Source organism: Lacerta agilis, chromosome 2 (genome assembly GCF_009819535.1).
Source record: "Lacerta agilis isolate rLacAgi1 chromosome 2, rLacAgi1.pri, whole genome shotgun sequence".
NCBI classification, from domain to species: domain Eukaryota; kingdom Metazoa; phylum Chordata; class Lepidosauria; order Squamata; family Lacertidae; genus Lacerta; species Lacerta agilis.
In genome coordinates this window covers 87,016,910-87,031,956 of record NC_046313.1, presented here as the reverse complement: position 1 = coordinate 87,031,956, position 15,047 = coordinate 87,016,910, and the positions used below count along the sequence as shown (strand labels likewise).

At 40.6% G+C, this 15,047-nt stretch overlaps 1 protein-coding gene across 3 annotated transcripts in view; it reads left to right on the top strand.

Annotated features, from left to right (window-relative positions):
- The window catches only part of GRM7 (glutamate metabotropic receptor 7), a 391,610-nt gene that overhangs the window by 192,764 nt on the left and 183,799 nt on the right, over positions 1-15,047 (top strand). For all 3 annotated transcript variants that reach the window (XM_033141172.1, XM_033141171.1, XM_033141169.1), the window contains exon 3: positions 14,051-14,192. In XM_033141172.1, coding sequence (XP_032997063.1) covers positions 14,051-14,192 — 142 coding nt within the window. The remainder of the gene's footprint in view (positions 1-14,050; positions 14,193-15,047) is intronic.

Genomic DNA, 15,047 nt, shown 5'->3' with positions numbered 1-15,047 from the left:
TTTATCTTTTCTGGAGACCAGGAGTTTTTCAATGTCTTTATTGCAGTGTTGACAATGTTGTGATGAATTTACCAGCCCTAGCTGCTATTTGCTTCATCACCTAGTAACTGGTAAAATTTTGTTAACAGCAATAATGCAATGCAAGACAGAAAGAAGCTCATTTATCTGCTACGGTCTCATTGTCAACCAACGCTTATGTAGCATTTGAGAATATTCCTGCAGATATAGAACACTGGTGAGTTTGAACTTCATGGGCAGGGCAATCCAAACTCTGAATCCATGGTGCTGGAAGGGTCTAAATGGACATGGTGGCAGCAATGAAGTCCTCCCAGTGAACACCTCAACACATGTACTCCAAATGTGGACAGAAGCTACCACTGGTGGTACCCCTATCATCAGTAGCCAGTAAAAAACTCCTAATTCAGAAACCACCCAGCAGCAAGGATCCAAGCCTCTTTGCTGCACTAACCTGTGAACCAGCCAACAAAAGTGCCTTTTCCTATGCCCCTCCCACCTTACACCCTGGGTGGCACCAGCAGCAGGGCTTAGTGGTTGGAGCTCTGGTTGTGTTGCTCCATTAATCCCTGCTGCTTCCAGGCAGAAATCTGGACTGCCGCCTCAGAGTGATTCATGCGCTTATATATTTGCTTACACATTTGCTTCTAAAAATATGCCCACCTGATGTATGATCTGCTCCCTTAATTGCAACAATAATAGACATTGGGTTTAAATAGATGTAACCTGGACACATCAACTATGTTTTGTTGCAGAGGTAAGGTAATCAGGATGGAATGTGTGGCATTATTTCATCTGTTTGAAAGCTACACTGTGTGATATAACACCATCCCCTTCCTGATACAGAAGGCTGCTTCAGTGACATAGTCATTCACATAGACTTATATGACTAATTGGAAGCTTGGAAAAAAATTAATGAGTTAATTAAAATATGCCTAAATGAATGGATGGCGAATGAACCGTATAATTTTGTAGCACCCCATTATACCTGTTTTGGTTTGACCAAGGGCTGATGCAGATGAACTCTAGTTGTGTGCAGTTTCCTTCCCCAAATAAATAACCTAGTCCCCCATAAAGAATTGGGCAGCTTGTGCCATTTGATTCATGTAGCTATTTGGTTCATGACAGCAGGTGTGTTTAAAGTGCTCACAATGTAGGCTGCTTCATGATTGTCACTTCTGTGAGATGGTCCTGGAAGCAACCAGTAAATTAAATTCTGAGTTTTGTTTGTGGAAGTAGCAACATTATAGTGAAGTCTGCCATGCAGTATTTCATGTTTCATGGATTCCCTCAGCCTGGGCTCTGGAGGTTATATGTATGTATAATGACTAATAGCCATCAATAGCCTTTTCCCCAATGGATTTGTCTAATACACTTGTACAGTTGTTCAGTTTACTGTCTGTCTGAGGGGGCCTATTTGGGGAGTATGCTCATTAAATTTATCTGTGAGAGCGCTAGCACAGATGTCCCATGGCTAGTAAAAAAAAAGGGGGGGAGATGGTTCTCAAATAAGAAACTTGCCTACCATCCTCTACAATCACAATTCCGTTCCCCTGATTACTTCAGTTGTGGTCTTCTTGCTGCCTCTGCACTGTCATTATGCTTCCTGTTAGGTTTGCAGATTCCACGATTATTTGACAGAGAGTCCTCACTGCTCAGGCATTGAGAGAGTTAGCAGTTGTCTTATAGATGTTCTAGAGAGACAATAATAGAACGGAGCTTGGGTGTCCACACAGCTTAAAGTAAATGGGGTCTTATTTTATCACACACATGTTTTAAAAATAAGATTACATTGGCCATATAGATTGGAGCATAGATTCTCCACTTGTACATTGATCAGGCAGATTTCAGTTTGGTCATCTTGGAGGTTTCCAGTTCAAGCCCCATATTCCGGTAGGCTTCAAGGATGTAACAATTTGTGTAAATTCAACTTCAGTTCAGCTTGGGAGCTAGTGTGGTACAAAATAAACCATATAAATTATTATAAAGCTATACTAACCTGGATTAAACTTTGCACAAGCTTGTTTTTAGAGTACAGTGGTACCTCAGGTTCCAGACGCTTCAGGTTACAGACACTCCAGGTTACAGACTCCACTAACCAAGAAATAGTACCTCAGGTTAAGAACTTTGCTTGAGGATGAGAATAGAAATTGTCCGGTGGTGGCGCGGCAGCAGCGAGAGGCCCCATTAGTTAAAGTGGTACCTCAGGTTAGAACAGATTCAGGTTAAGAACAGATTTCCAGAATGAATTAAGTTCTTAGCCCGAGGTACCACTGTACTGCAAACTAGATCTAGCCTTAAAATCAATTACCAAAAAACTAAGGTAATAGCGTTTGGGGAAAAATCAAAGCCCAGAAGCTGGGAACTGCAAGGACACAGATTAGAGCAAGTTTCCAACTACAAATATCTTGGAATGGCAGTACAGGCCACAGGAGCAAATAAAATGCACATAAATCCGATTGGAAGCTCAGCTGAAAAATCCGCAAACTGTATTCTTAAATTCTACAGAACACAGGGGGGTTTCTTCGTTCCGGCGGCCCTTAAGCTATTTAAGGCCAAAGCACTGGCTCAGCTCCTCTATGGAACCTTTCTAGGCCCGTCCTCCTCCTCCTTCTCTCCCTTGGAGCGAGTACAATCTAAATTTCTCAGAGCCCTCCTACACGTCCCCAAATGCGTATCCAACGCATGGATCAGACTCGAAACGGGGATGACGAGAGTGGAGGCTCTAATATGCCTAACATCAATATATAAATGGCTGGCGCTAAATCTGAAACCCCAAGGGATTTCACCATTGATCCTTTGCGACCAGTTTCAGTCCGAGTGGCAGCTAGCGGTTCTGAATTCTCTCCAGAATATGGGCCTTGCCCCCAAGCCCTCTTAAGGATGGATCTAAGGCAAGCTAAAGCAACGGTCAGACAACGACTCAGTGACATTGAAAGACAACAGGACTGTTCAAGATGCCCTGAATATTAGAACCGGAGAAATCGAGAGATACATAGCCGCTCCGGCACCTTACCTCTCCTTTCTCTTGTCAAAAAACCACAAGAAGGGCATTTACGCTTGCCAGAAGTACGGCATTGCCCACGCCAGTGCTGGAGGGGCTTTACAAAAAAATCCCATACGCCCAAAGACTCTGCGTATGCCCACTAGGGGAAATAGGAAGCCCTGAGCACTCGTTCTTCAGATGCCCTCTATACGAAGAAGCTCGAAGGGAGATCCTGGATCCCATACTGGTGAGGTTTGCAAGCCTCCCAGAAAAGCAGACATATAATCTGCTCTTGTTAGGTAAAGACCCAATGATTACCAGGGCGGTCGCCAGATTTTTATCCATATTTGTAGACTAAACCTTCTTCCCAGCCCATCTAAGTTTCTCCCCAATGGAGCCGGGCTTAGCCTTCTGTAGCCACTATTTAACTTTTAATATTGCAATGTAATTAACAATTTCCCTCTAAATCTTGTTTAAAGCGTTTTTATAGGTATCATTCCCAGAAATTGTTCCGTCAAAGGGATCTGTTGTATTCTTTTGTAGTATATTTTATTTTATTTTAAGAGCTGGTCTTCGACCGTAATAAAATTATTTCTATTTCTAGATCTAGGTAGAACTGAATCTAAACTTCCATAGGTAAAACTGAAAGAGAGCACGTCCTTTGAAATCAACAATGCCACACCCTAATATAGAAACTGGTCAGAAAGAAGAAAGAACCAGACTCTTAATAACATGCTAGGTGGAATTTTTCGTTTATTTCTTTTTTGACAAATCATTCTGCATATTAAAGTTAATGCAGTATTCAAATGCCTATTTGCATATCACCTTCTACACTCAGGAAAAGTGAAGAATGACTCATGATCAGCTGCTACCTGATATCTCACTCTCACTTGAAACAATTCGGATATTTTTAAGGTTGCTTGGGAAACAGTGTTACAGACTTGATGAGAGAAAATATTGGAAGAAAAAAAGTTCTTTCCTTTCTCTGAGAAGCGATTCACATGGATGCTTTCATGGGCTTACATGGCTGCTTCAAAGAACATGAACAGACCTTGCTGCACTGTTTCTTTTATTTCTGTTTTACCAGCTTTTTGACCATATAACAAATTTTGTTCTTCTTACAGCTGTTTTCTGCCATTTTGACTGATTGAATTATTAGCTGGGGTTCATCAAGACATTTGAAGCACTTTAGATGTGCAGTTCTTATCATTGGCCATGATGATGGGAGCTACGTCCAACACCATGTATGGGACCCCACATATTTCCCATTACTGCTTTATATGCCAAGACCAAGCTCGTTTCTCTGAATCCCCATACTTATGTATCTAAAGCACTGCAAATTGCAGCCAAAAATGAACTCGGAGCCAGGGCAATTCATACATCTGGTCCCATTCAGCAATGTGCCCAGAAATATTTCGTATATCTCTTTAAGTTGAGATGCTAGAGACTGAACACTGAGTCTTCTTCTACAAAGTATAAGTTCTACCACCTTCTATTTGGTATGCCAATCTGTTCCTGCTTCAGTGCTCTTTTTTCTAAAAAAAAAAAAAAAAAAAGTCACTGCAGAATCAAAGCCACCAGAGGACCCATAGTGAATGCAGTGATATCATGGTGTTATGTTGGGGTCGCTAACGTGGTGCCTTCCATATGTTTGGACTACAGCTTTCATAATTCCTGACCATTGCTCATTGTCCACAACATCAGGAGGTCATCAGATTGGCTACCCCTGAGATAAGTAAATGCAGCAATATTGTGGTGCTCTGTAGCCAATTCACCCATGAGGATGTCACTAATGGCAAACATGTCCTTTATTCTTTCCCTTACTTTGAATGGGGAAAGAAAGAAGCATGTCCTTGATTGCCTAGACAACCAGGCAGGTCTTTCCTGTCTTCATATGCTGCACTGGAGGTTCTACTGCCTGCTAACTGTGCAAAACAAGACCGTTTGTTGCCTTGATCCAGCTTTAACTGCATGGCATGACTAGTTCAGGCAGAATGTGATTAGGATGCACACCCAAATTCATTACCACAACTTGTCAGTTATGTGTGACTCTGGATGGAGGAGTGTTGTACACCCTTTCAAAAAAAGGGGGGAGAAATTTTTAATGGTTCCAAACTGTTCATGAAAAGTGGCCCCCAGCACAAATTCAAAGAGCATTTTTGTCTATTTTCTTGAGCTGTTTGAGATTCATGGAAGGACTGTCAGAGGGCACCTCTCTTAGTCGTCAGTTTCCATTTGGTTTCACATCAGACACAGACAATCCAGACAACAATAGACCTTACTTTCATCTGCCTTTCAGCTCCGGTGGTTATTCAAAGATAATGACAAGAGATTCTGAATTAGGGACTTCAGCTAATTTTCAGGTTCAACGTTGAAGCACCACAGCCCCAAAAGAGGGGAGGAGCAGTATTTCACCAGGGAAATGTGGCAGAACTCGAAGAGTGAAGATGAGCCCTAAAATACCATAATTAACCACTGGCCAAGTAGGAAGAGCACCGAGGAGGAGCATGCAAGAACACAACATTATTTCAGCCAATAGTGCCAAATACCAAATGGCAACTTTCAAAATCCATAATATGCTATCAGTTCCTCCTATACCTGCTGCTTTGTACATTCAAGTCTATGCTGTGCTCTGCAGTCACTAATCTATTAAAATTTAGAGAACATTCAAGCTGGCTTCCTATAGAATGTACAAATGCTACCTACCGCTTAGGCATTATGCCTTTCTTGCTCGTGATTTTTTTTTCTTAGTTGACAATGACTGCTTGCCTTGAAGGCTGCACAGTCATCTGAAATAGGCTGGAACACTATGCATCTGTCCAAGAAAATAAATAAATCAGAAAAGCTTTATTTTTTTTATTTTTTTTTTAAGGCTTTGTGCTTGCAACTTGTAAAATGCTTCACTATCTAGAGGCGGTCGCATTAATATAGAGGCTGGAGAGAAATCCTTGTAAGAATGGCACAGCACTGAACAATCTCTTAAATTACAGTGTGGTGTTCCAAGAGGCAGTTCAGAAAATAAAACAATGTCACAGAGCATAAACATTCTCCTGGCATGCAGAGGTTGCAGGAAATTGCTTTGGGCAATGGAGCCAAATCAGTGTTGGAAGGTATTGTTTGTGAGCAGTGTTGCAACCAGTAATTCTAGGTAGCAGACAAAGGACTGTAAATCAGAAATGGGCAGCATCGATGCCCACTGCCCTACAATGAAATTGCACTCAAGACAACAGGCAAACAAACAAGTTTTCTCTCCATCTCTCTCTCTCTCTCTCTCTCTCTCTCTCTCCTCTCTCTCTCTCTCTCTCTCCAGATAAAGGACATATCACAAGTATTCTTTGCTTCTATTTTGCTTATCATTTTAGCGTCCCACTATACCAAACATCACTTTGGCAAACCTCTTTTGTAGCTCTGTGTTTTGCAAATGTAAGGAAGCAAGGCGATGTACTACCAGTGCAGTCTTTCTGTCATGCAAGCTTTTCAGCTTGCCAGATAGGAGGACCCTCTCCTGCTTTCCCACTGGGCTGTTCTGTGGGTTCTTCTGTCCCCCCCCCCAAATTTTTTGTGGGTGCATGGGGGAGCAGAGGGGAGAAAGCCCCACTGCACTAGCATTTTTTTTTGTATTGGCTTCTTTTAGGAGGGCTCGTTAGTTGAATCTCACCCTATGCCTTCATTCAGGAACAATGTGTGCCACTGTCTGTCTAGTATCTGTGGAATGGGAGCCTAATCACAGTTCATTTGTGGCCTTCCAGAAACCATAACTAAAAGTCTGAGGTGTGCAATGACCTAAGCTAAAAGGATAAGGTAAAGAAGATGTAAAGAATGGGAGATTCTCCTAGGCGATAGCACTTCACAAATAACTTTTGCAAGACAGTAAACTGGGTAATCAGATAAACTGCTCAGTTTGTACAAGCCCATGGTTTTTTATCATTCCAGGGTCTTCCTCAAAATAATTAACAGGAGGCACAGTTATCCTAAGCAGATAATTTGTTGTGCACATTCTCTGACCCCAATTTGAGCCTGCCATCTGTCCTATTTTGGCCTCTTGAGGCGGGGGGGGGGGCACACAGGGCAAGGTGAGGTTTCTGTGGGAGCATCCCTGTTATCTGGTCAGCTAGATGTGCGGGAAACTCATAGCAAACAAGAAAGCAACTGGAATTGAGGAACAGAAAGTCAGAAAACAATTTTCACCTGGACAGAAGTTGCCAGAAGTCTGACAGTGCTGACATTGATCACTTGCTCCAACGATGTTTAGAACCGAGCATGGCCTCCATCATTTGTAGGGAACAGGCCATAGGGGATCTGGACGCATGTTTAAGGGCACACAGGTGGTTGAGTTTCAAGTCCTGCAAGTAGTTTTTCTCATTGGACTGGGTTCCGACTCATCCTCATTAGGATCAGACCCATGGTTCACATCTAGTATCTCCTCCCCTTTAGGATCTATGACCAATTCACTTGTGAGGCCATGACCAATCTTAGTACCCCCAAAAAAATTTCTGGAAGTTATATTAGATGGGTAGCGATCTATTAGGTAATCCCCAGGTTTGATTTCTTAACATAGCCATTTTAGTTTAGGGGTTGAAAACAAATACCTGGAACCCTTCATATATCTATTTATTTAATTTCTAATATGACAAAAAGTGTAATGGTTAATGCTCAGATTCTTGTGAATTCTAACCAGAGAAAAGATGTGATGTGGTTGGTTATGTGTCATTTATGCATACACAAATAATTTTGCTCCTCCACAGGACCAATTCTTGCAAAATTAACAATTGAGAATTCATTACATTGGACATTGTGGAAGTTAACAAGTTATGAGGCTCTGTAATTACCTATTTTTAGATAAGAATCAATCCATCAAGAAAAACTATTCTATCTTTTCCATCTCTTCCTAATTATCATTTACACCATTCTTAGCATTCAATTTAGTCTTCCAGCGACTGCCTGATTTTGGTAGATTAAAGAAGCTTGATTTAACTGTCATAATAAAAGTGAGTCTTTGAGGTGATAAAATTGCACCAGGGAACTGCATTAAAAATGCACCAAAATTACAGTGACAACTTTAATAGAATAAAGTTCTTAATTAACTCATCTGTGCTAGACATTTTTCGTTTCTCTGCCAATTTACACACTATGGCTTCTGTTTAATTTTGCTTTAGATTAGGTTTGCTGTGGGGAAAATATATAAAACCAACCAATAAACAGAGAAACATTTAAAATTATTCAGTAAAAAAAAAATTCCATATGGACAAGTTCCAAAGGAATCTTAATTCTCATTCCACACAGAAATTCTCTGCAAAAAAAACTAAAACAAATTATGCTTCAAGTGCATATTGCATCCATATTTATTAGGAAACAGTCGTATAAACCCACACTTCATATGTTTATTACAGCATGATTCTTAACTAATTCATCTTCATAACCCCAAGGAATGCCACTGTTGTATTAGGCTTTATGTAGCCAAAATGACATAATCCATGCACATGAGGGAGGTATCAGCAGACTTGGAAGAATACTGATTGATTTCTGTGATTGGTGATCGAAATCCATAGGAGTATACTGGGAATATATTGGAAAAAGGGTTTGGTTAGCTGACTGGAAGCCTGAACAGGAGCACTACACTGCAACACATTATTCAGATACCACTTGTGAATATGACCACATTTGCCATTCTTATCTCTTACAATTTGATGATAGCTAGGAACCAAATAATTGTTATGCTAGTCCTGTGAGCCAAAGTATATGTATAAGAGGGAGGAACCCTGTCCTTATGCAAAATGGCAATCGGCTTTTGACATAAAGAAGAGATTAAATGGGAGTTTATGATATGGCACAGTGTGAAGAAGATTGACTTCTTTTTTAAAAAGTAAGCTAGAACTTTTTATCCTGGCTATCCTTTACTCATTTCTTGCTCTACATATTGGAGCAGCCATCTTGAAAACAACTTGCTGTAGGGAGTAACTGACAGCTGTTAAGCTAACATGGCCTAAACCCATGCAGCCTTGGATTTTTGACCTTGTCAGATTTCATAAAGTATTCATTGTAGGGCCTGAACAGCCTATAGACACAAGCCCTTTAAGAGATGCTGATTTGGGTTTCATGAGAATATCTAGAGGGCATCTCTTATTTTAGATGCAAGGTATATTGGTCTGTTAGAAACCTGTATGACATAAAGGTGAGATATTGAGTATGGAGAGGTGAATGCACAGGAGTTCGTTATACATAAGGCATTATTTATCAAAGCAAATATTTTAAAGGAGTATTCAAGATGTTTCCTCTGCAGAACGGTAACGTACTGGATTTTCTGAGAAGAAATTCTGTTTCTGGGTGGATAAACTGCTACTTGATTGACAGCCAAGTGGCTTTTGCTCCCTGAATCCGTGATTAATAGTTCAAGACACTTGATTGCATATACATTTGTGTGTGCGCATGCACAAATGTAATTGGTGAGCTAGGCATATTTCTACCCCATTTTTATTTGATCCACATAGGCAAGAACACATATAAGCCGTATATATGCAACACAACATAAACTCTTCTGTTAGACGACAGGTTTCAGTTGGGGATACATTTACAAATTACATGAGCTCATTTGATTATGTTACATAGCCATTCTAAGGTGTGTTGAGCTTTCTCAGGAGGAAAAAAAAAACCACCACCTCCTGTGTGCTTCAGATGGCTTTTTATATATATATAATCTAGTTTTCCTTTTTTAAAAGTAGAATTTCATCTGACTTTTTTGGCTAGGGTTGGTCTAAGATCTTTAGCCAGTCCTATTCAGCTTTCCTCCAGAGGTACACAGGGGCCAAGGGGACATCTTCCTGCCTCCTCCCCAAAGCCTAGTAAATTCTGCACTTTGGGAAGAAGGCAGGAGGGCTCTAGGACACTGCCAGAGCCTCACACCTCCTTCCCAAAGCCTAGTGCCTCACTTATCTGGCTGAGAAGTACATCCTAGAATTCAGCAGGGCTAGGAAAGCAGTTCAAGAATAAGAGAGCAATCCTAAATATGGGAATCCAGTGTAATTATTTATTAAATTTATATAGTGTCTTTCATCTGAAGATCATAGTGAGGTTTATGGTCTAAAAGTACAAACTACATAAGATAATAACAACCAAAATACAAACAAACAATAACACACACACACACACACACACACACACACACTGGTATAAAGTATGCCAGACCCAGACTTCATTCAGGAGCGGTGCTACTGCCAATTGAGCTGAGACTCAACCCGGCAGAGGGAAAAAGAAGCCTTTAAAATAGTTTAACTTACACCACTCCTTTTTTAAACTGATGTAAGTTCTACAGGTTGCCAGGTCATGTGACAGAGCTGAAGGAGTTAGGACCCAACACAGGTCTGTCTCCCTTGCCTGGTCCTTCCCTAGCCACTTCCACAGAATACCCATTTTAAAGGACTTGACTTGCTTGACCCGGCTGGCTGAGCTGGGATGCGGAAGTTATGCTAGTGTGTATTGGGCTGAGCCAGGGTTGGGTACTTAAGTCAGCATAACCCGACTGTCTCCCTCTCATTCTTTCTCCACAAGTTGGCTCTCACTCCAGCTCAGTCCATTCATCCATAGCAAAGCCCTGTTCCCAGGCCCATGGAGCAAAAGCAGTGCTGCGTCCAAAGAAAAACAAACTTTATCTCTCCCACTTCTTTATCAGTTGACTGCAACAGTAGTCTGTTGTTGCTTGCTTGCTTTTGGACGGATGATCCCAGGGAGTAGGCTCCAGTCATTTATTTTGTCTTCTCAGTCAAAGTCAAACAAACAAAGAAATATATATGTGACATTCTAAACCTAGCACATTTAGATCCAGAGCAGCATCTATCCAGATCCAGGGTAGAGTCACCACCTTGGCTGTCTCTTAGCGCAGACCCAGGTCATCGAGCCTGAGCTTCCACCAGCCATCATATTGGCAGGACTGGCAGCAAACCTGATGGAGGATATTATTATTATTATTATTATTATTATTATTATTATTATTATTTATTATTATACATTGTTCTTTAAGAAGCACTATCATAAATGATCAGATGCCTATATCTTAGCCTTAAATAATGACAAACTGTGCCATAGTGACATCTGCTGGAGGACACTACAGTTGTTATGAGATGTGACAGCATAGATTGGTTTCCTCTGATGAAACTGAAAAGATCTGGAAAGCATAGAGAAGGAACCAATTGTGAAGCTGGAAATTAGACCTTTGGAAATGTGATTCCTTGTGTCGTGATTGTTTTCTCTGCAGTGCCTAAGGCGGAATCGTGAATATCAGTAGCCTAGCATTTAAAAATGTCATATAACTTAATACCCTTAGTAGTAAATATCTGTTGCACATTAAAGCCCAAAGCACTTTAAGCAACCATGAGATGAGATCTATGGGAATAGAACTTATATATCTTTAATTAGAATTTGAAATGGTTTACTGTACCTACACGGTAAGCAATATGACCATTTGCATACAAATTGTGTGGCATTTATTTATTCATACAATTTATATATTGCTTATATTTAAACAAAAAATGGCTTACCACTGGTTTATATTTAAGTTTACATTTTATGTATAGTAGTAGATGTGTTTGCACAGCAATTAGAAAACATTTTTTTTATACTAAGATGGCAAGTTGGCCTCTTGTACTCTGTGCTGAATTGACTGCCCTGAATAATGGTAGCTGTCCCGAACTGCACTCAGTAATAGAACCTCCTTCTTCTCCTGAAAGATAGTGTGAGGAAAGTCTCACTTTGGTTTTATGTTTTGTCTAGCAGGCTGTTCTTTGGGAATATTTCAGGCTAAATGTTTTAGTGTCTCTGTGCTACCTGTGAGTACAGCCAGGGACAGATAGTGCTGGGAATTTAAATGACTTGGACAATTCAGAAGCAATTGGGTCTGTCTGCCAAAGAGACTCGAGCCGCAGGGGAAAGTAGTAACTATAAAGTCAGGCAATTTTCACAATATTGTTTGGGGAAATGGATTTTCACTCCCCACCCTTCCCTTTATGTATCATTCCAATGCTTTAACACCATCCCTGTTGAGCGGAGGCTCCACATGACCGTACCTCGCATGTTTGCTGTGCTATTAATAAGCTTAAGGTTAATGTCCAAATGTGTCCTGGTTGCAGTGGACAGGCCATTAGAGCAGGTTCTGACCTAGTGTTGGAAACAAACAGGGGAGGGGAGAATAGTAGGAAAGTTTATCAGATGCCATCTTCTATCAAAATAAAGAACAGGTTTTCTGGAGGAGGAATGCATAATTTGTGCACCGTGCTTATGTCTGTGCAATTCTGACACACACACACACACACACACACACACACCCTGGAAACATAAAGCATATATTAGATTTTAAATTAGTTAGTTGATACAAAATCGAAAATTCTTTCTAGTAGCACCTTAGAGACCAACTGAGTTTGTTCCTGGTATGAGCTTTCGTGTGCATGCACACGAAAGCTCATACCAGGAACAAACTCAGTTGGTCTCTAAGGTGCTACTAGAAAGAATTTTCGATTTTGTTTTGACTATGGCAGACCAACACGGCTACCCACCTGTAGTTAGTTGATGTTCATGAGACAAAATTTGTTTTGTAACAGTTAAGACCAAAGACATCTCCGATTGATTGATTGATTGATTGATTGAGTTTTGCATCTCAGCTTTTCTTCAAGGTTAGGCCAACATACATGATTCACTACCCTCTTACTTCAGCCTCAAAACCATCCTGTGAGGCAGTGGCTGCCCCAACGTCACTTAGGAAGCTTCTCAGTTAGTGGAGATTTGAACTTGGCTGCCCTTTGTCTTAGTTGGACAATCTGCGGCTTCACTGAACATTTAAGAATTCAGAACAATCTGTTGTTGATCAGAGTGAGCCTGAGGGCACATACGCATCGACCGTCTCACACCCACCATTACCTCAGAACCCCAAAACTAGGTATTAACATTATCTGAGTTTACAAAGCAGTGTGAGGAATGGGCATCAGATCTTATTACCTACCACCACCAGTGCTCATGTGCTTTTTTTCCTGCCATCCCCTTAAATGAAAGGTTTGCAGTAGCAGAAAATAAGTATACCACTCCAAAGTTCAATAGTGATCACAATGCAGAATTGAAAACAAACTCCATGCATGAGGTGGTGTTTTTTCTTTTTCTTTTGAATCATCTTTAACTTTACCTTTCTTTACAGCATCATGCCAACTCTCTCTCTCTCTCTCTCTCTCTCTCTCTCTCTCTCTCCCCCTCTCTCTCTCCCTCTCCCTCTCCCTCATCTGTTGACAAGCACATTCCTTCTCATGTTGTTATCTCCTCTCAAGAAACCTTTCTTAATCTATAGTGAAATCCAGCCAAAGGTGAAATTGTGGTTACAGTTCCATCTGCGTACAACTTGCCAAAGCCTTATGTGGGATGGCCGCACCACAGAACCTGCTATGTCTTTTGCTTTGTTTTGCTGAGTCCTCTCCAAAGGCACCCTGCCTGCAGTGCATAGATCAATCTCTCTTTACAGGCCTTGGATTCACACCCCTCTCAATTATTATGTGAGGGTAGCAGGGATGGACTCATTCTGCGCCAGTATTTTAGGTGAAAAACCAAAGTCCAAGCAATGCTTCTACATACTTGGAGGGCAGTCCAGATTTTGGGAAGCCTCATTTGGGCTCAGACTCAATAAGGTTTGGGAAATTTAATGGAAATCTAATTCTGGATTCAGATTTTCAGATTTATCTGCATTTTTCTTCCTTTTCCTCCACTTTCAATCATTTATACTGCCTTGTTTATTTATAGGGTACCCTAATATTCCTGAATTATTAATCTTCACAGTACCAGGTTGGACTAGCTGAGAACTTCTGAGGTAGGTTAGGCTGATCTGATTACTTGCATATGAGCATCCAGATATCTTCATGGCTGAGTGGAAAATTTGGATCCATTTTCCCCAGAGTTAAAACCATATTCACTGGACCACACTGGACAAATGAAGTCTTCATCTAACCACTATTTCCCCCCAGTATTCCTTCTTGCACTAATTTACAGATTTTAGCATCTTGTCTTCTTTTTTTCTATTAACAGGTAACCTCTGCATTGCTCAGTCATTGAAAATCCCCCAGGATCGCAAAGACAAGACCTACGAATTTGATAAAATTATCAAGCTGCTCCTAGATACTCCCAGAGCCAGGGCTATCATTGTATTTGCCTACGATGAGGATATAAAGTAAGGATGACTGGAGAAATTAACTTGTTTACACATAACGGGTTTGTGGATTAGCAAGAAAATATAGAAAATAATAGAACACATAGAACAGAATGTGCAACTCAAACTAACAGGGGAAGTGTTTGTGAGCTGCATCAGTTTTGTGTATTAAAATTTCTGTGCATTACATGAACAATAGATGTTGATACACAATTGTTCCTGGACCACTTCAGACTGAAGGAGGGGGATTATATGGTTGAATTCTTTCCCATAGGAAAATTCCCTCCCATACAAAACTGGTACACTAGCAGAAAATGCTAGCAGAAAATACTAGGTAGAACTATTCTCCATGGACTCTAGTGTACTATGTACCTATATAGAGTGATTATCTACCTATCTATCAATCTGTCCATCAAAACATATTTATAGATAATATACAGTTGTGTGATTGCTTGTCTGCTGTCTGAAGTGGCAAATTCCAAGAACCTTTGCAGAATTCAGTTGCTTTGCAATTCACTTGCAAAGTAGCTAAACTGCAAGGCCTTTTGGTCTGGTAACTTGATGCTTTGACATTTAGCCTTGCCGGACCAGAGGTGCAAAATCAAGGCAGAATTCACCAAGAGCTCAGTTACTATGAAAATTCATTAAATGTAGACTTTTTACAATCAGAGTTGTTTGATAGTCAAGATCTAAGCTATTGCAAGCAGATTTGTAAAAGATGTTCAGCTAAAATAGGGCTGCTGTACGTCCGGATTTTTCTGGACATTACCAGGATTTCATAGGGGGGAATTTCCAAAAGGTGGCACTTTGTCCCGGATCTTGGGCAAGTCAATCGAAAAATTGCTGGTTTTTTAGCATCAACATTTTGTAAAAAAA